General features: G+C 41.4%; 1 protein-coding gene across 1 annotated transcript; it reads left to right on the top strand.

Moving 5' to 3' along the window:
- Window positions 1-4,102: 4,102 nt before the first annotated feature.
- SYT4 (synaptotagmin 4) lies at window positions 4,103-20,107 on the top strand. The gene is made up of 4 exons (XM_082191737.1): window positions 4,103-4,480; window positions 7,783-8,597; window positions 13,334-13,454; window positions 15,123-20,107. Exons 1-4 carry the CDS (start codon window positions 4,447-4,449, stop codon window positions 15,428-15,430), a joined length of 1,278 nt encoding a protein of 425 aa, XP_082047863.1. The 5' UTR covers window positions 4,103-4,446; the 3' UTR covers window positions 15,431-20,107.
- The last annotated feature ends 933 nt before the right edge of the window (window positions 20,108-21,040 follow it).

Raw genomic sequence — 21,040 nt, 5'->3', positions numbered from 1 at the left:
ACTAGATGATCCTTGAGGTTCCTTCCAACTCTGCAATTCTATGATTCTACAATGAAGGATGAGAGTTTTTGAAACAACAATGACAACATAGGCTTGTCAATAGCTGTGACCTATGATACCATCTTAAAAAGCAGAGACATCACCTTGCCAACAAAGGTCCGTATAGTAAAAGCCATGGTTTTCCCAGTAGTGATGTATGGAAGTGAGAGCTGGACCATAAAGAAGGCTGATCGCCGAAGAATTGATGCTTTTGAATTATGGTGCTGGAGGAGACTCTTGAGAGTCCCATGGACTGCAAGAAGATCAAACCTCTCCATTCTGAAGGAAATCAGCCCTGAGTGCTCACTGGAAGGACAGATCGTGAAGCTGAGGCTCCAATACTTTGGCCACCTCATGAGAAGAGAGGACTCCCTGGAAAAGACCCTGATGTTGGGAAAGATGGAGGGCACAAGGAGAAGGGGACGACAGAGAATGAGATGGTTGGATGGTGTTCTTGAAGCTACTAGCATGAGTTTGATCAAACTGCGGGAGGCAGTGGAGGACAGAAGTGCCTGGCGTGCTCTGGTCCATGGGGTCACGAAGAGTCGGACACGACTAAACGACTAAACAACAAACAACAAATGATACCAGCTAGGAATTGCACTTCCAAATTTAGAAGCAGAATATATTTCAGTGTCAGAGGCTCCATATAAACAAAACTTGACTTCCTATATTTTCCACTTGCTTGTGGGCCTTGTGGCCTTCCTGAGTGTTATCTGGCAGGCTACTGCAGCAGACAAGACATGGTTGACTAAGTAGACATTTGCTGTGATCCAAAATTTGCAGACTCCTCAGTCTCGGTGTATTTTGCCTTCCTATAGTTTGCATCAAAAGCAACATTGCCCTCATCTTATAATTGATCCCTCCTGATTCTTATTAAAGGGGCACCCAATTGCTGTGACATCAAGGCATTTCTGCAAGCTGTGCAACAGCATGTTTTGCTGTAAAGTCCCTGCAATTGTCTCCCATTTCCCAGGAAACCCAATGGGGAGAACACCTTTGGCAGCTGCTAATTGACAGCTCCCTCCTGCTCCATAGCTCTAATGGGCACCAGCAGATAGATATGGTCCCTGATCTCTTCCACTGCAAACTACTGTGAATGCATTGATGGGTCACGGAGAGCATCTATATTATTCCTCTCTCTGTATGCCTGTAACATAAAGCTGATGTTCTTTAGACAGGCAGATCAATAAGGCTCAATGCAATTGCAGAACATATTGCATATTGATGTGCTGGTTTTGTTGTGTTACTATTTGGCCACGGTTGTAGCTAAATAATGATTCACTATCATACTTTTGTTTAACCTGACTTTTTTGTTATTTTGCTTTGTTTTTTAACTATCATTTTGATCATGGGTAGCTAACTGTGTCTTGTCTGGCTGTGAGCCTGAAATTAAATGAAATTATGTCCCACGACTCACCATTGGGAGAAGTATGACTTTGAGATGTCAGTAGGGGAGGGTGGACCAGACAGATGGAAGTGTGTGTGTGTGTGTGTGTGTCTTTTAGCAAAACAACACAGAGAGGGAGGGGGAGTAAAGTGGGATCAATCCAGATAATGCCTTTTCTTTCCTTTCGTTATTTATTTCCAGGCACTCACACAGAGCCTTTGAGGCCTGCTCCTTTCACAGGGACGCGGGTGGCGCTGTGGTCTAAACCACTGAGCCTAGGGCTTGCCAATCGGAATGTCAGCGGTTTGAATCCCCATGATGGGGTGAGCTCCCGTTGTTCAGTCCCAGCTCCTGCCAACCTAGCAGTTTGAAAGCACGTCAAAATGCAAATAGATAGATAGGTACAGTTCTGGCGGGAAGGTAAATGGTATTTCCATGCACTGCTCTGGTTTTGCCAGAAGCAACTTAGTCATGCTAGCCACATGACCCAGAAAAAACTGTCTGCGGACAAACGTTGGCTCCTTCAGCCAGTAAAGCGAGATGAGTGCCGCAACCCCAGAGTCATTCGCGACTGGCCTTAACTGTCAGGGGTCCTTTACCTTTTACCTTTCACATTGGTGGACACTTTAAACATAATACATGGGACAAATCTATCTGGGAAGCTGACTGACTAGGCATCCCCCCATACAGTTTAAAGTTCAACCATGGCTGAGCTGCAACCACACAATCCATAGAAACTGTGGAACTTGTTCTCATAGGAGGCAGTGATGGCCACCAATGTTGATGGTTTTAAAAAAGGATTAGACAAGCTCATGGATCAGAGGGCATGTTTCCATGAGGAGCTTTTCTTCCTGGTTTGGCTGATCAACACACAGTTCACTACCTTGGCTTCAGCTGGGTGGACATGCAACTGACCCTCAGTTCTCACCAAGTGCCTTGCCAAGGGTGTTCATATCATGACCCAATCATATATCCAAAGTGTGCCAAAACATTCCCTGGTACGGCAATGAATGACAAAGTCCCTGTTCACATGGAACACTGTGCGTCCCCATGTACTCTCCTGGGTTGAATCTGATGTTTCAAGAACGAACACAACAAGAAAATTGGTAATGAACAGCAAGGAGACAAGTCAAGAGCTGAGCTCTGTTGCCTTCCCTTGATAATGTTACTGTTGAGCAAGAATGGTTGAAATTTAACTATGTTTTACTTTACTTTCTATTCTTGTGTGTAGTTGTCCTAGTTGGGCAAGCATGAATATGGAGGGAAGACACTAAAGATTATGCACTTGTGCACACCAGAGTTATAAAGTATTTGGAAGAGTGGGGTAGTTTGGCTTTTGTTTTGATGTGGGGCAAGGCTTAATTGGCTCCATAGCTCAGCTCATTAATAGTGATTTTGAGCATGTACAGAGCTCCATTCTCTCATTATACACCTAGCCCCAAACCATACAGGACAACTTCCAGGTCAGAATGGATTCAGAATGTCCCACGTTCAAACTCTGGCATCCCCAGGAAGGAATGGGGGGGGAGGGGACTCCTGCATGAAAACCCAAAGAGCTGCTTCCAGTCTGTGTAGCCAACACTGTGCTAGGTGGACCAAGAATCTTACTGTAGTATTCCGCACATGATTATACATTGGTGCATTCAACACACATGCTATTGTACACCCAGTCTGTACCCATTTTTGAGGAGCTCAGCCCACATGTTGACTTTCAAATTCACTACCATATGTGGATAGTCATTCACACAAACATATGTACATGTGCATCACATAATGTGTGAAAAACACCAGTGCTCATGACAGCATCTTTCACAGTCCAATGCTAATCGTGTAAATCCCATTGAGCTCAATGGGGCTTACATTGCTGTCTTGTATTAGAAATGATTCAGTGAGCTAGGTTCATATTTTTTTAAAAAAAATGAATATATAGGGGAGACTATTTGCCCATGGAAACTTTATAGTACCAACACGAATAAGAGTTTCTGCCCTCCCCTCAAATAGTCTGGCTACTCCCATGAAGGATATAGGCCATTTGGCAACTCTGGGTAATTTAGAGTTTCAATTTTATATGTTTCTGGGAAGTAGAATATTGTGTATCAACTATGTTGTGAATCAAAGCTGTTTGTTTTTTTAAAAAAGATTTTGTTATGAAAAGGTTTTGTGTGAAAGAGAAAAGCGGGGGTGGGGGTGGGGCTAGATACAACAGAATAAAAATGTAGTCTGTTAGAAGGGGATGATACAGATATTGCAGTAACTCCCAGAAACACAAACGTTCCACTTCCTGCAGTCTTCAATGAGAACCAAAACCGTTTGGCAATCCAGTCAAACCAAGCGTTTCATCTTAGAGAGTGGGAGAGAGAGAAGAACAGAAAAGGCACGGATCTGGGTCATTCGCCTCCAGGGCTTTCGTCTTCTCCATTTAGAGCACCGTCACAGAAAACATGGATAAAACATCAATAATATATACTTTTTTAAAAAAGTCTGACTGTGTCTTATAAGACATTGGGAGATTTGGCCCTAGAAATTAGCATTGCCGTCTGTGTCCGACTGAGAACGTGAGCTAATCTCCTGCAGCAGAGCCGTTAAAATAATTGATGAATGTGTGCCGGATTCCCAGGAGTGGGGAGAAAGGGGGGGGAGGTACTGATTTCAGTTCTGTAGCGTCAGGATTGCGTCAATTTGGGTTTCAACCACGTCTTCAGTCTCAGAGCTCAGTTAGTCAGAAGATCTGAACCACAGGACAAGGGCTCACGAATCAGTGTTCAGGAAAGGAGGACTGTACTAGACCCTCCCTCCCCTTTCCCCCCACCCATTCCTCTCTACCTCCTCCTCCTCCTTCTAAAACCTTCCCGATCTTTCAGGCTTGTGTTTTCATCACGTTGGAAAACAAGACTCCCTTGGTTGTGTGTGCGTATATGCGTTTTCTCCCTCCCTCCTCTTCAGTGAGCGGCTGAGCACAGGGGCAAAAAAAGGAAAGAGCGGTTTCAGCACCTTGGACAGAGCGCGCAGCAAGCAACATGGCTCCGATTGCAGCCAGCCGGGAAGAATTTGGTAAGCGTCTTCTTTAAAAAAAACCCGATCTTGAAGGCTTGATTAATTTCATTTCATTCAGGTGCTTTGGAAAAGGCAATTATATGACTACTATTTCGGGTTCCTGGGGGAAAGCCAGCGCTGGAAAGCTAAGGCTGTGCCTGTGCTCTGATATGAGCGACGTCAGTCGCCTCTCCTTAAAAGCATCCTTTATATGATGCATGGGTTTTACAGAAGTTTGATACCCCTTTTTTATTAGTTCTACAGTTTATTGATTTCCGCTGTGCTCTTTCTATAGCTCCCAAAAATTCAGAAGTAAAATATATGCACCGTGAGGTGTGTCTTTTGGGGTGGGGGTGGGGAGTGTCTGGAGAAAGATACTGTTTGTTGTGATCTGTCTTTAGAGAAGAATCAGTTAGATGCATTTCATTCCAAATCCATATTCTACATGTTCTCAGGATAATTGCCATAACTGCTTCTTTCAAGAGAGGAACAGATAGATATTTACTCAAATAGATTAGTCATCCACCCACCCACTCATCTGTCCATAGGCTCTCTCTCTCTTCCTCTGCAACTGTCTGTCTCCTGTCATTAGTGATGTTGCTAAGGGAGTGTATGCAAAGTACCCCTCCCTTTTAAAAAATGCTTTGAACTAAGTATTTTGTGTGTGTGTGCACAGAAACGAAAATTAAACCCTGGTTCTCTTCTCATATTCAAAGTAGGCAATTAAAAAAAAAACACTTTTCTGCACCAATATATCTCCTTAAACTTTAAATAAGTAGGCTCATTATCTTTTAGACCTAGAGAGAACTGAATACGTTCATATAAATAAAGTTGTTTTCCTCCCCTGTCCCTAGAGGGTGGTTCATCTCGTGACCACTTTTCCTTTTTACCTTACTTTTATTCATGTTGTCCTGATAGCTACCATTGCCATATACCAGGATAGCAGCACAGCTCCTCAACAGTCAAAGTGCACCCGAGACTGTGAGAGTAAACTGTAAGTCATAGATGTCAGTTCCACTAATAATAATAATAATAATAAATTTTATTTATATCCCGCCCTCCCCAGCCGAAGCCAGGCTCAGGGCGGCTAACTAGCCTCTAGGTGAAGTTAATAGGAGTTTAAAATTATGTTGGCATAGTTGAATTCTTTGGGTCCCAACTCAAACTGGATCAGTTCATATTTGTGCCGTGTGTCTAGATTCTGCCCCTTCCAGTTAACACTTCTGTAATCTGTCCTACTCACTTTCAGAAATAGCACATTTTCAAACCAGTCTACCATTTCCATATAGCTGCTATAATACGCAAGCAATTGCTTTGCCATATGAAAACAGCAAGGAAGGCAGATTGTAAGCCCACTGGCAGCTATTGTACAGCACATTTAGTTTTGATTTCGTCTTGTATCACCCCCCCTGGGTGTTTCTAATTTCATTTGTGACAGCTTGCTCACCTGATAACTGACTTTATGAGGATAATTAATATAAAACTGTGGCATTCTTCCTCTCAGAGGCTGGGGTTGTAACTTGCACCATCATTCCTGCTGCTGGAGACAATACTTCGGCATGCAAGCTTCAAAAGAGTATTTGCAAATATGTCAATTGGCCATTAAAATCTGTTCAGCTGAGTTAATGATCCAGCCTGGCCTCTTTCCCAAAGCATCTTATGCAACTGTCATTACCTCACTGTTGATGGGTTGTGTCTTGTCTCCTACCCCATATTTTGTATGAAGAAAAAGTGACCCAGTCCACATAAATGTAAGGGGTGGAACTGACCCAGTGACCAGTGCTCTACCCCAAAGCATGGTTGTCTGCACACTAACCCATGCCCTGCATGTAGTAAGTTCATTACAAATCTACTCTAATCAAAAGCAGTCAGCCAGAGTGAGAAAAGATCTCCCATGCTAACAGACCTATAAAAGTGGCAAGGTAGGTACTGAGAGCTGATGCTAAGTCTTCAATAGCTTATTTATATGTGGGACCCTTCATTTCTCCATGGATTCGATTAAAAACAATTCAAGTCATTATTTTAATGCCGAGGTTGGGTGTGCAAGTCTAGTGTGTGTGTGTGTGTATCCCCCTGTTGTTTAAATTGGAGATCAGGGATCTGCTTACACAAGTTCGGGAGGCTCATTCTGCATCTCAAGCAGAGATTTACTTATCCTTTCAAGGGAACTGTTCGTTCACTCTCTCTTAAACAGAGAGGATGCTGATCATTTGTTAGAACACCAGCACTCTTGCTACCTTCCTGCATAAGCAATGCCATTGCATTAATATTTCATGAGTCCCCCATTTCGCTTGGAGAATGTGGACTTATCCTTGATTGGTGCTACCAGCGTGCGGTACTTAGACTCACTTAGAAATGTTACTTATGGACAGAATTGGATTTCCAATTAGTGGCGTTCATTTGGCCCTGCACTGCTTACTCATGAAATGCTAATGCTCCTCTTTTATCCATGCGCCAGATGTCATTGCAGCTTTCATGCTATTTTCCCTATTGCCATTTGGAATGTGGGCTGATTCATACGAGTGATGGAAAGAAGTTCTCGGGAAATTGATTTACTTGCCACGGCTGGAAAATGTGCTTCCTTGAAATGTTGTTTTAGATGCCCTCATCTCTGGGTAGCTTTGAACGTCTTTTTGCCTCTGCAACCAGATAGATCCAATGCTTACAAAATATTAGGTGCACAGATGAATTTAAACATGCACTTGTATAATGGACAAGTAGCACAGGGTGAAATGGCTGGCTGCATATGTTCAGTGTTGCATAGAAAACTGACACCAGGCTGATGGCAAGAATATCCCAAGACACTAAGTTTTGCATTTCCATGCCAAACACCAGTTCCTTCCTGCAATGAGGCCATGCAAATATGTACCTTCTTGAACACAAAGGGAAATCCGTAATATAAAAGTGGATGTCATGCATATGACTAACACATATTTCAAATTCTCTTTTATCTACTTAGACTAATGTGAAGGGTGTAGGAGGGAGCTAGAGATGTTTATATGTGTACTGAATTCATAAATTTTATATGGGGCAGCAGCAAAACTGAACAGAAGCATGTCAGTTGTTACAATCACAATTGTTGAACTGTGTTTGTTTCAGGTTTGCATGCAACAGCAAACATGCCCAGCCAGAGATTTTGATACACGTTCATACCTGCAGGGGGCACAACATGAATAGGCTTTATTGTTATAAAGTATACCTAGCAGTTCATTCTCCCTGCTTCACCAGCTGGCTCACCTTTGCATAGTTAGTTTAACTACTGCTTTCAACCTCTGAAGTCTGCCGTTCATGCATTTGTTGCCATGTGCTTTGACTTGCAGATGAAATTCCAACTGTGGTTGGAATCTTCAGCGCCTTTGGGCTGGTCTTCACTGTCTCCCTCTTTGCTTGGATCTGCTGCCAACGCAAATCTTCCAAATCAAATAAGACCCCGCCTTACAAATTTGTTCATGTGCTGAAGGGCGTCGACATCTATCCTGAGAACCTCAACAGCAAAAAGAAGTTTGGGGCAGAGGACAAGGAAGAAAGCAAGAGCAAGCCGGTTATGCCAAAGACCTCTCTCCACCTTGACCTGGAGAAACGAGATCTGAACGGCAATTTCCCCAAAACAACCCCCAAAATACCAAACTCCTCAGATCTCGAGAACTTCACTCCAAAGCTCTTTCCAGAGAGGGAAAAAGATTCTGTCTCCCCTGATAGCCTGAAGTCGGTTACTTCCATAACTTCTGAAGAGAAGCAAGATAAATTAGGGACTCTCTTCTTCTCCATTGAGTATAACTTTGAGAAGAAGGCTTTCATGGTGAACATCAAGGAAGCACGTGGCTTGCCTGCCATGGATGAACAGTCAATGACTTCTGATCCATACATCAAAATGACGATACTCCCGGAGAAGAAACACAAGGTGAAAACTCGAGTACTGAGAAAAACATTAGACCCAGCTTTTGATGAAACCTTCACCTTCTATGGAATCCCTTATACTCAAGTCCAAGATCTGAGCCTTCACTTTATGATCCTAAGTTTTGACCGATTTTCCCGAGATGACATCATTGGAGAAGTTCTCTTTCCTCTGTCCGGGATTGAGTTGTCTGAAGGAAGGATGCTGATGAACAAGGAGATCATCAAAAAGAATGTTAGGGTAATTGATCTTGAGTCATATTTTGTATTATCATCTTATTTCGCCTGCCCTAACTCAGCACATAACAGCTTTTCTAAAGGCAGAATCTAAGTATAGCACGCTGACAACAGCCTACATGCATCTTGAATATATAAAATAAACTAGAGAGTCTCAACAATGTGAAAGGATGTCTACCTATATCCCCATTTCATTTATCTCAACAAGGGTTCTTAAAATATCTAGGTATGATGGCCCAGTTTGTCTATTGATAAATCCTCAGAGGGAAGGGACTTCATCAGTCAAGTGCAGAACAGATATTATGCAGAGCTCGTAACAGTGCCAGTTCTACAGATTGAAGCAGTAGAGTGGGCATAAATGGGATAAGGCGGGAAAAAAAACATGTCTGTTATTCATGTATTTAATTATTTATCACATTTATTTGTCACTTTTTTACACTAAAGTATCTAAAAGTGACTTACCTTTATACCATGGCTGAGAAATGTTGTCGTGGTCCAACCCCCATCAACCCCTGCAGCCTTAATGACTTGTGGTTAGGGATGGTGAGAGTTTAGTCCAGCAATATCTGGAGTGCCACAGGTTCCCCATATCTGTGATATACCATCACACTGGAGGCATCATCTGTGGGCTACGATGTAATCTAGTTTATTGTTACATTCAACAGTCTTAAAAATGAAATAAATAAAAAATCACGGGGTCGGGGGGGGGGCTGATTAGGAACAGACAGATAGAAGATGGGAGACTTTAACCCATTGGATTGTTCCATTTTCCCCCACTCAAAACGATCCCTCCTGCTTTTACTTGTCCCTCTGTAGGGTTCCAAACAGATGTAAATTAAACTCTTAAGCCCTTCTCCTTCCATCTTAGGTCTACAGTCCATGACCTACATTTGTAAATCCGCTAGGTTAAAATAATGTTATGGGCTCATTGAGTTTCCATGTGGTGAGAGGTTTCAGGGGGGTAGACAACACTGTATCAACCTTTCAGCTTTGCGAGCAAGAGTACCTGCGACTTGGAAACCCATTGTGATGAACTAGAAGATTCCCACTGTTTTCTGTGGGTTTTAAGCAGCAACTCAGTGTGTGATCCTGCAGCACGTAATTGTTACCAGTGGGATTTCTGCATCCTATATATACTGGTAGTGGATTTAATTATCTGAGTGCAGATCCATATGCAGTACAGCATTTTGTTGGCAGGTCCTACCTGTGCATAACTGAAAGTCGTATTGGAACACTAAGTGTGCATGCACACGAAAGCTTATACCAAGAACTAACTTAGTTGGTCTTTAAGGTGCTACAGGAAAAAAAATTTTTTTATTTTGCTATTTCCAACAGTCACAAGAAGTTCTGTTGAAGTTCTTGGATGAGGTGGGAATGAAGTGCTCTAGATTATAGAGTAGATGTGGTCACCATGTGGCCCTCTGGATGTTATCAGACTCCAGCTTCCACCACCTGTTATTATTGGCCATGCTAGCAGGAACTGATTAGAGTCCAGCAATGTCAGAATACCCAGTCCTAGCCAAGATTAGCCAGTCATAGTCAAGTGGTCTGGGCCACTTCATGCTTCAGCTGGAAAATCCATTGTAATCTCCCTTTCCCTCCCTCCCTCCCTGAACATTCTTAAAGATTGTGGCATTTCAAAATGGCAATCTCACCTGCATTCTGCAATGGAACTTATCCCCTTGAGATTCTTCCTTCTCCTACCAGTGTAGACTTAGCTTGGATTACTTTGAATCCAGGAGACAGTGCAAATCTTAGCAGGATATCTTACCTTAAGTGTCTCACAACAAAAGTGGAACTCAGGTCTGGTTCAGGCAATGTTACTTTTAACACTTACTCAACACTTGTCTCTCAGGAAAATAAATAAACAAATAAATCCCCTCAGTGGAAAAGGAGTGGTTTGAGCTCCTGTTGGGTGATATAAAAGTGCTATTGACAATGATTAACTCATTATGGCCCATTAACACATGCTGGCTACAGTGGCAACATGGATATGCAAATCTGACCCAAAACAACATATAACCTAAAGTTTGTTGGATCAATAGGTTCATGAGTTGCAGCCAAATGCAAACTCTATATCTAGGCAGAAGTTGTTCTGTTTCAATCTGAAGTCCTTGAACAAAGACCAGTATAGTTACATTGACTTCATCAGTGCAGGAAAATCAGTTTAATCTAAGTTCTTAACCAAGTGGTGGGCTGTAACAGTGCAATCAACATTGCAATAAAGTCAATGGCAAAATAAAAATAAAAATTCTCCATTGATTTCTATGGCTATGAGTATTAGCCTGCATCTCCATGGCTATGATCCATATGCAGTTAACCCTGTTCTCCCTCTTTGTGTCACTTCCTTTCCCCCCTCCCACTCCACCTAGTAGGTTATTATGGGAGTGGCAGATCACTCTTGCCAGGGGGTTGAGCTGATAGTTTACAGATGGATTTCTTTCCCCAGGGGTATGTACCAACCACAAGATTCAGTTTGGTCCCTAATCCTGCACTTCAGAAAATAGGCCACTTGAAGTATTTTGTAGGCTGCCCAATTCAGCACAGCATCAAAGTTTGAGTCTGCTTTAGGAAAATTGGGTTTAATCACCATCGCCTCCTGGAAATTACTATTAGGAATATTGGGAAGACAAGCTATATGTATTTTCCCTGTTGACAGAAGCGAATGAAATTTTCAGGCATAATAGCCTCTCCAGAGTGGATAAAACCTTCCAAATAACAGGCAGATGGGTCTAGGCTTTTATTTCATTTTCTGCTGCTGTGCAACTTTAAAGTTTGTTTTTGTTTTGTTTTTTAAGAAAAGGTATAAAGTTTTCCATTTTCCATTTGGCAGAAAATGATGGATTTTGCAGGCATAGGATATGCAAAAGGATATCTGCAGAGATTTATGTTCCAGCCTTTACAATTTTTTTTTTGGGGGGGGATAACAATATCACTTAATCTCCTGTGACACTTTCTGGGCAATTGGTCTGAAAGTAGCAGATATGAGAGATGTTCCATTGGTAAGAAATCTGCTAAACTTCAGACAAGTAGGTCAAAGGGAATTTGTGCTAGGCTTCTTTAAAATTAATTGGGATTCACTTTTGAGGTAAAATATTTATCTCTGATTATCTGTCAATGACAGTAAAGCTCTCCCTCCCTTCTCCCTTCACATTTGCCTTTGTGATTCCTCACTCTCACTCCCAACATGTCACTTTCCTTATATGGTAAACTTAGAGACATTAGTTTTGCTTTCAGCAGACAAGTTTTCTGCAGTTCTTTTTTTTTGTGATTCTGAGTCATAAAGACACCACGAGAAGCTTTGTATTGTCGTCTCTTGGTTCGGGGTCCCTCAGATAGATATCAGACAAGTTCAGAGTTCCTCAAAAGCAACTCACTTTGGCTCAGGATTTATCCATATCCACTGCACATCTAAATTCCCTCCTTCTCCTTCCACTTCTCTACTGATTTTGCCTTTTTTCCTGGTTCCACCCACCACTGCTTCTTTCCACCTTCTGGTCACACCTACCCTATATGTAATTAGTCCATCGGGCATCTCGAGCTCTCTGGACAAAAGTTGCCAACTACTGAATTAACTAATAGTACTTGCACAACCAAAATCTGAGTCATCGAACAATTTAGTTGAAGTTACCAGTAGTTCACTATGTCTCAGCTGGCCAATCAGGGTAAGCATGTTTTAGGATAAAGGCATTGGTGTTTTGAATATTAGTTGTTCCGGCACCAATCCTGAGCATTTTACTTTGATGTAAGGCACATAAAAATCAAGGGGGCTTGCTTCCAAGTCAGTGTCTTTACTGTGTGTTTGTAAATTGATTTGGAAGTCACTTCAACATAAGTGGAAGCCCATTTATTTTTTTAAAAAAATTCCAAACCTAATAGATGTCTCAAAGCCTGGGCAACCCATAGCCCTTCCCAAGAACCTGCCTGTGTATTGACTTTTTAGTAATTGCTTTCAAAAGATCAAGCGTCAAATCAAATTGCTTCTGTGTGTACCAAGCAATATTCCCATCTGCAGCATTTATGGTTTTTAATGCAACAAGCTCCTGTATGTGACCTGGAGTGTTGAAGCTTCCATGTTTTCTATTTTCATACTTAAATATTTTCCTCTAGCAAGGGGACTATATTGGTTTTGTAGTGGGGGGAGGATAGAGATCTGATTTCTACCTTACGTTCTCATAAGTCCATCAAAACACTAATTTGTCAGATGCTATTTGTGACAACATTTCAATAGACTGGCTGGCCAAGGATTCAATATGCTTTAAAACCACAAATATATATAGTCATAGTTCTGAGTTGCCCATCTAGTAGCAGATCTGCACATTTTTTGGGTGGGGTGGGGTAGGGTGAGGGTAGGGTAATCCCAGATGGATAGCTATCTTCAAATATTTGAAGGGCTGTCACAATGATGATGGAGAAAGCTTGTTTTCTGCTGCTGCAGAGGGTAAAACTCACACCAATGGATTCAAATTACAAGAAAAGTGATTCCAGCTAAGCATTGGGAAGAACTTTCTTGTGGTAAGAGCTGTCTGACAGTGGAACAGACTACACCAGAAAGTGGTAGACTCTCCTTTATTGGAGGTTTTTAAGAAAAGGCCAGATAGATATCTGTCAGGGAATCTTTAGCTGTGATTCCTGAATTGCAGAGGGTTGGTTTACATGACCCTTAGGATCCCTCCCAACTCAACAATTTTATGATTCTTTGATGTCTGCTACATATGAGCTATCTTTCTAATCCTCTAGAAGTCATCCGGACGTGGTGAGCTGCTGATTTCTCTCTGTTACCAGTCTACAACAAATACTCTCACAGTGGTTGTTTTAAAGGCCAGACACCTACCCAAAGCTGATGTTTCTGGATTATCAGGTAATTTCAAAATGCTGCATTATTATATGCATATATTTGGATTTATAATTAACACTGTCATAGACTTAAGAGCTTGGACCAAGAAGTAGCAAAGGAGTAGGAGCTGTGCCCTCCCTCCTTCGCTCTATTCAGTGTGGGCCCTGGCTAGTCACCTGTTCAAGGAGCTGAGTAGGAATATTTTGGGTGGCAGTTCTTTCATTGACCTTTAGGGACCTCATTTTTGGTTTGCTCCACACCAGGTTTCCTCAACCTCGGCCCTCCAGATGTTTTGAGACTACCATTCCCATCATCCTTGACCACTGGTTCTGCTAGCTAGGGATCATGGGAGTTGTAGACCAAAAACATATGGAGGGCCAAGGTTGAGGAAGCCTGCTCCACACTGTTGGGTAACTTGATTGACAATTTGGGGAGCAGCTGGGATTTGTTTCTCATTGAGCATGGAGTCCAGGCAGGTGAGGAAGTTGGGAAGAATAATTGTAGACATACTATGGGATTATTGGGTTAATGGCACCCTTTAGGGATCTGCCAGTGCTTTATGCCTGGGGGGATTTAATGGGGTACCCTTTAGATCTGCCTTTCACATTTTGGGTGAACTCTGGGCAGTAGAGCCTAGGTGTGCTTCTACCCATGATTCACCTAGCAATGAGGGAGTCCTTCCCCACCCCTCCTTTATGAGGAGCCACAGACTGCAGCTGTGTCATCTATTCAGTGGTCTACAGCAGCGGTTCTCAACCTGTGGGTCCCCAGATGTTGTTGGACTACAACTCCCATCATCCCTGAGCTCTGGCCTTGATAGCTAGGGGTGATGGGAGTTGTAGTTCAACAACATCTGGGGACCCACAGGTTGAGAAAGGCTGGTCTAGAGGGAGGTTTCCCTACCAATTAGATGGAATTCTCACCTGCTCATCTTTTCTGAATTTTTGGTTACTTGGATGTAAATATAAGCTATCTCCCAAATTTTTTGTCGGAAGTCTGCTTTACAGGTGTGGGAGCCAGGTAGCTGGAGTGGAGCAGGGTGGTTCTGCCCATCCCTCAAAGAACCAAGAATCATAGAATTGATTCTATGATTTGGAAGGTACCCTGAGGGTCACCTGAGTCCAACCTTCTGCAATGAAAGTGAAAGAGAGTGAAAGATCATGAAGAAAATGTGACATGCCGAAAGATCCATACAAGATGGGGCAACTAGAGGAGAGACCAGGGCATCTGGGGGAGGGTATCTGATCCCTGGAGCGGAGACCAGCACATTGTTGTTTCTACTGGGGGACAGAAGAGCAAGAGAAATGTGGCTTACTGGTGATTGCAATGGGGTGCATTAGTGAGAGCACCAGATTATGCTGTAGTACCTCCAGTTGTGCCAAGCTTCTCACCACCTTGTCCCTTACTGGTAAATGCAGCAACCGGTGGTCAGGTAGCATGCAAGCATGAGCTGGCACATTATTATTATTATTATTATTATTATTATTATTATTATTATTCATTGGAGCTTTTTCCCAGTGGACAAAGCTAATCTTACCAATCAGTTCTAGCTGGATTCTCCTGCACAGGAATAACTGGTGGAGATGAAAGCATGGTGAGAACCTTAGTGCAGGGGAAGACAAGGAAGTCTGGACTATTGGACTTGGTTCTTCAGTAGTGTGATATTGGTTGGATTTTGCTTGTCTTTTGCAGACCCCTATGTGAAAGTGAACCTATATCACGCCAAGAAAAGGATCTCCAAAAAGAAAACCCACGTCAAGAAGTGCACCCCCAATGCAGTGTTCAATGAACTTTTTGTCTTTGATATTCCTTGCGAGGGTCTCGAAGAGATCAGCATCGAATTCTTGGTTTTGGATTCAGATAGGGGATCCCGGAATGAAATCATTGGCCGGTTAACCTTGGGGGCTTCGGCAGAAGGAACAGCAGGAGAACACTGGAAGGAAATCTGTGAATATCCTAGGAGACAAATTGCCAAATGGCACATGTTGTGTGATGGCTAACAGCGGAAACAAGAGGTTGGAACTTTTAAGCAAAAATTCCATAGGCAAGGATCAGTTTTCTTTCTTTGCAATGTATAATCACAGGCTTGTGACATTTTTAAAAGGACATTTTTTTGTTATTGTTATTAGGACTGAAATGAATTATCAAAACAGACGGTAACTAACTTTTCTCAATCAGTTCAGGCTCTCTCTTTTTTCTTTTGCAAGCTATACAGAAAGTGACGTAATATCATCAGAGGTTCATATTCTACTGGAGTTTACACAGCTATAGAGACACAAAATGCTGTAAACACAATTAAGAAGTCTTGGTTTTTTATTATTAAAGTACCAGGAATCCTAGATTACTGCTGTCACCCAGATGAAGATAATCTCATTAATATATGTTGCTAAGTCTAGAAGCACCTGCATTTTGTAAAAGTTTAAAATAAAAATCTGGAGAAATGGAGTGTATGGGGAGGGCAATCCCTTCAGCATCATAATGTGTCACAAACATTATTTTATGGAAACTCAACCACTTTTCATAAGGTTCATTATTTATACTTTGAGCAATCCAAAAACTCAAGAGATTTTTGTCAAGCCACACTGCATAGCTATGGTCCACTTTATTAATTAACCTGTGAGATATAGTTTAGATTTCAAAGAGAGAAAGAGAGAGGTTGGTTCCATTAGCTTACATTCAAATACTCTGTAAGTATCCCCCAAAAAACTCACTTTGTTTAATAAAGGGCTTAGACACTGATGTAGGAGAGTGTAAATTTTACAGTATGGTTAGGATTTGTGCTTCAAGTATAGCCTGTGGTGGGATTACTTTAAGTTTTTGGCCAAAAAAGAAAACGAAACAAAATATTGAAAATTTATAACCAATTGAAAATACTGTAGTGTTATATCTTTCACCCGGTGTATTTTGAAACAATTACTGTTTGAACTGAAACTTATCCCTTATATGTTTCTGTTTGATTATTCTAAAATCAAAATTAAAAATCTTATAAAAAATTTAAAAAGAGAGGAGATACGTACAAAGCACTGATCCTGCAAAAAAATAATAATCCATTCTAAGTGGGTAAAGATTTAAAAGTGGGTTTTAGCAGAATCAGGCTCTGGAGCAAGCTTTATACCTCATGCTGACTAATGTGTAAATGAGCTGTTTGACCATAGAACTCACTTAATTAGCTGTCATTCATGCCACTGGGCAACTGGGTAGAACTCTGGAGGGTGGGTGGGTAATATTAGGATCATAACATGATGGTATGCATGTGATAATAGGATCAGGATTTTTTCCCCAGATTAGGAGGATGAAGTGTAATTTAAGACCAGGCCAGCCCAACTTGTGACCTGCCAAGCCAAATCCAGGTATGGGAAGTGTCCTGCCAACTACTTGCTTGAGGACCCACCAGGAAAAAAAATGCATCCTCAGGCCAATATTAAAAGCAGCTTTGCTGAGCCCCTAGTGGGCTGGTTTACATAGTTTGCGGGTTACATTCTACTTGGTCGATTGCAAATTGTGCTGGCTCCTCACAAAGGAAACAAAGGCGTGCGCACACGCACAGCTATTGAAATCCTGTGAAACTTATTCATGTGTTTACACTAGAAACCATTTTTTTTAATCTGTCAGATTAGCACAATTGTAGTAGTAGAGTTTCTTATCCTGTCCTCTTTGGGTAGATACTTGAGATACAGGAGTATCCTTTCTGTAGATATTATGGTTCTGCAGTGGGGTGGGGGTGGGTTTGGACGCTACTGAAGGAGATTCTCCAGAATCAGATTTGCCTTTGTGTGCATTTTTTTTTTATAAAGTCCCATTGAGAAATGTATGTGAAGAACACAGTGATACATACTCATTGCTTTGGAAGTTCCTAGGTTGATCCTGCGAGCAGGAGTCATCAAGGATCTAATATCCTTATTATGGGATCCTTCCTGCAAGCACAATGCGGATAATCCAACCTGATATAGCATTTTCCAGGCATGTGTCTCTACGGAAATCATTCTCAATGGGCTGCAGTGGAGGCAAAGGTTATGTGGAAAGTTAAGGATGAGAGTCTTGCTTTGTTGAAAGGGTCACAGGTTCATTCCCTTGCTGTAATTGTGCCCCAATGCTTTGTTTGGAGAACAGGATTGTGACAATTGTTAAAGTGTTGGAAAGGAGAACATGTTGCAAAGCTACTTTCTCATAGCTCTGTAGTGTACTGAAGCAGCATGTTTCTAAACTAGATCTAGTGATCTGTTTCAGATGTGTGTGTTTTTATCCACTGTTCATAAATACTGAGGTCTTTGGGAGTTTCAAGCCAATCCTAGTCCTAACCCTATGTCTGAGTTATACCCAGGAGTAGAACATTTGGAATTAATGGACCAAAGATAATCATGCCTATCACTGGATAGGCCTAATGATGGATTGTTTACCTAACTAACTATGACTAACACTCAGTACAACCCTCGGTAATAACCAAAGGGTCCAATATTATAGGTTAGGAAAAGTCAAGGCAAAAAGACATGTCTTTACAAGATATCTGAAGCAACTGCTGGATAATAGACAGTAGGGCTTTCCAGAGTGCAAGGGTGGTGACAGAAAATGCCTCTTTTGAGGTCACTGTCCTGTGATATTCTGTAAGGTGCCAACGATCTAAGTGATCTTACAGGTCTGTACAAGGACAGGCAGCCTTTCATGTGACTTGATGCAAATGTTTGATATAAGGGTAGCACTCTCATTGACCTTAGTGGGACTTAACTGACTGAAATCCAAGTACTTTAGTATTACTGAATTGTGGATCAAAACCATCATTCCTAAAAGCATAGGAAAGGGGAGAAGGATGAGGCCCATGGTGGATTAACAGTGGAATTGGGTTTCTTCTGGAGGTTTGTGTGGTTGCTTTTCTTCTTCTTTTTTAACCAGAGCCATAATTTGGCCAGAACAGGATGAGACTGGAATGTGAAATATGCAACAAATATTACTGAAAGAATTCCATTTGGGGTCTTTCGGGTTTTTGTGTTGGTAATTTATCCAGGTTTTTGAATGATGTGTTTGATATAATGGTGTTTATATAAGGTCTAAGGCATTTTCACAACATGCTTTTTATGAAAATGCTCTATGTACAAAGAATAATAGTAATGCAACTTGTGTGTATAAAAATTTCAAATCTATTTTGTTTTGTTCAGGCTATTTGTAGGCCAAAATCAGTCCAGGCTTGAAATCCTCAGAATGTTTACTCCAAGGTAGTCCCAGTGAAATTATGAATCACTTCTAAAGCTCTATGAAGTCAACAGAGATACTCCAGAAGGCCTTGATGAGCTTTAGAGGAAAGATGTCTGTTAATCCATGATCAGTCCAGTGATCTGAATAGTCAAAATTGGCAAGTAATGTTCACTTGGACAGTAGATGTACTAAGAATTTAGGAGGGAAAGAGCATGTGATCAAATCTTAATCAAAAGCTAGGTATTCTACATTCATGTTGGACAGAATGTTGCCATCAAGGCCACATGTTGAAAGGTCTATGAGCTTGACATTTCATCGGGACTGATTTAAGATAATATTTGAATAATAATACTTGGCTAGCCTAGTGGTTTTCAGATGGAATGCTGGGTTCCTTGTAGGTTCATCTAAGTTTCCCAGTGATAAGTCTTGCATTGGAGGAGAAACCTTCCTTAAAGTTCTCTACCATCAATGGTCTTCTCTTACAATGGGCTATCTCCAACACTAGTCATGCTCAGAGTAGACCCATTGGAATGGATATACATTACTAACTGGGGTCCATTAATTTCAGTGGGTCTGCTCTGGATATGGCTAATGTTGTCTCAAAAGCACTGCATGGGGAAACATTCAAACTTCTTGTGTAGCTATGGTTAGATCTAGAGGTCTGGGCAGCAACTAATGCAAACTTGGGTATGAGACTTAGAGGGTTTCCCAGAATTTGTTGCAGCATGCAATAGGTCATGCAGAAAAAACTTATTGGACCTAGAAAGTTTGAAAATATGTGTTCTAAGCCCTAGCTAACACAATAGACCTAGTTATCTTGTTTGATGATAGGCTTTAGCCACCAGCCCTAGTGGCCAAATAAGTCTTAATATGCCTTGTTTTCTTTGTTTCTGAATAAAACCTAGGGTTGTGACAATCTGTCATTTTGCCACCCAGTGGTTAATATCTGCTTTAAGTGGCCTGAGGGGTAGTTTTCCTACTGGTGGGATAAGAGCTATCCCAGTAGAGAGATCAGTTCTTTTTACATTGGGCAAATTGTATATAGGGTCCCTTTTTTTAGCTCTTAAGAAACGTTTGTCTTGCAAAGTCCAGTTGTTAACCCAGATGGGACTGAAATACATGTGACCATGCCTTTAAGAAATGGGGAAAAAATCTGTTTTATAAAGTATTTGGTTCTTAATGTGAATATCTTGAAATCTGTTAAGGATAATGTCCTGTATTAAACATGTAAAATAATGTTTGTCTAAGTAGCTAACAACAACAACTTCTACTACTAATACAATGAAGCAAAATATTACCCTGAATGGGAGGTTATTCATGTTTGGAGATCTGTTGTAACTCAATAACCAATTTGTTAATGATGTTGTACATTCAATAGAAGTTCTTTGGGAGGAAGCATGGATGTTGGAGGATTTGTATGTCTTTTTTTGTGCCAGATCTGTATGTTGTGCCATGTATGTAAGACAAGAATAAACTGCTACTTTCATTCATCCCATCCCAATATAAATATTTTTTGCAGATGCATGCTAATCTGCTTTTAATTTTATTTTAAAGAGAGAAAATCAGTGTGAGTTTTTAAGAGACCCTGTCTACTGTCATGCACCACAACAATGCTCAAAAACTTGTCTGAAGCACCCTACATGCATTATAAATTAGTCGCTATAAGAACTCTATAAGGTAAAAAGCATTCATTATATTTTAGCCCTCCATATTGCAGATGGGGGAAACTGAGGCCAAGAGGGGTTGGTTTGTCTATGCCCACTCAGTGAGTTGATATAAAGAGGTGAGATTCAGACCAGGAGCTCCCTGCTCCGCAGATCAGCCTCTTAGCCATAAGTCTACATCTATGACATCTTACTTACTTCATGGCATCATCAAGGAATACAGAAACAGAGACCTAACATGGTAAGCCCTGGAAGGGACTGGTTGAGAGCCAGGAAGGTGATGCTAACATTAGTTCCTTCATACCTTCAAAAAGGCCACTCTGAACATGTGATCTGAATAACTAAAAGCTATTTTATAAGTTCATCTGGAAAACCAGAGTTAGGACTAGAGCTGTTGCCCTCATTTTTCTTGAACCTTTGAAGGTGATTTGGAAATTGCAACTAATCCAGAATGTGGCAGGCTGAGTAGCCTCTGGGGCCATATAACACCAGTCCTAAAGGATCTACATTGGCTCCCAGTACAATTCTAAGCACAATTCAAAGAGTTGGTGCTGACCTTTAAAGCCCCAAATGGCTTTGGCCCCAAATACCTTAAAGGAGCATCTCAACCCCCATCATTCAGCCTGGACATCATAGAATGCCCTCCTATCAGATGTCAAGGAGATAAATAACTACCTGACTTTTAGAAGACATCTGAAGGCAGTCGTGTATAGGGAAGCTTTTTAATGTTTTATTATGTTCTTATATCTGTTAGAAACT

This window comes from Podarcis vaucheri, assembly GCF_965113315.1.
Source record: "Podarcis vaucheri genome assembly, chromosome: 11".
Classification (NCBI taxonomy): domain Eukaryota; kingdom Metazoa; phylum Chordata; class Lepidosauria; order Squamata; family Lacertidae; genus Podarcis; species Podarcis vaucheri.
This window is presented reverse-complemented; position numbering and strand designations above follow the sequence as displayed.

Excerpts from the sequence above, each read along its gene's own strand:
- SYT4 (XM_082191737.1), top strand. The coding sequence starts at position 4,447 with ATGGCTCCGATTGCAGCCAGCCGGGAAGAATTTG. Across the intron at positions 8,598-13,333 it reads TCATCAAAAAGAATGTTAGG|AAGTCATCCGGACGTGGTGA; the intron begins GTAATTGATCTT and ends CTAATCCTCTAG. Across the intron at positions 13,455-15,122 it reads TGATGTTTCTGGATTATCAG|ACCCCTATGTGAAAGTGAAC; the intron begins GTAATTTCAAAA and ends TGTCTTTTGCAG.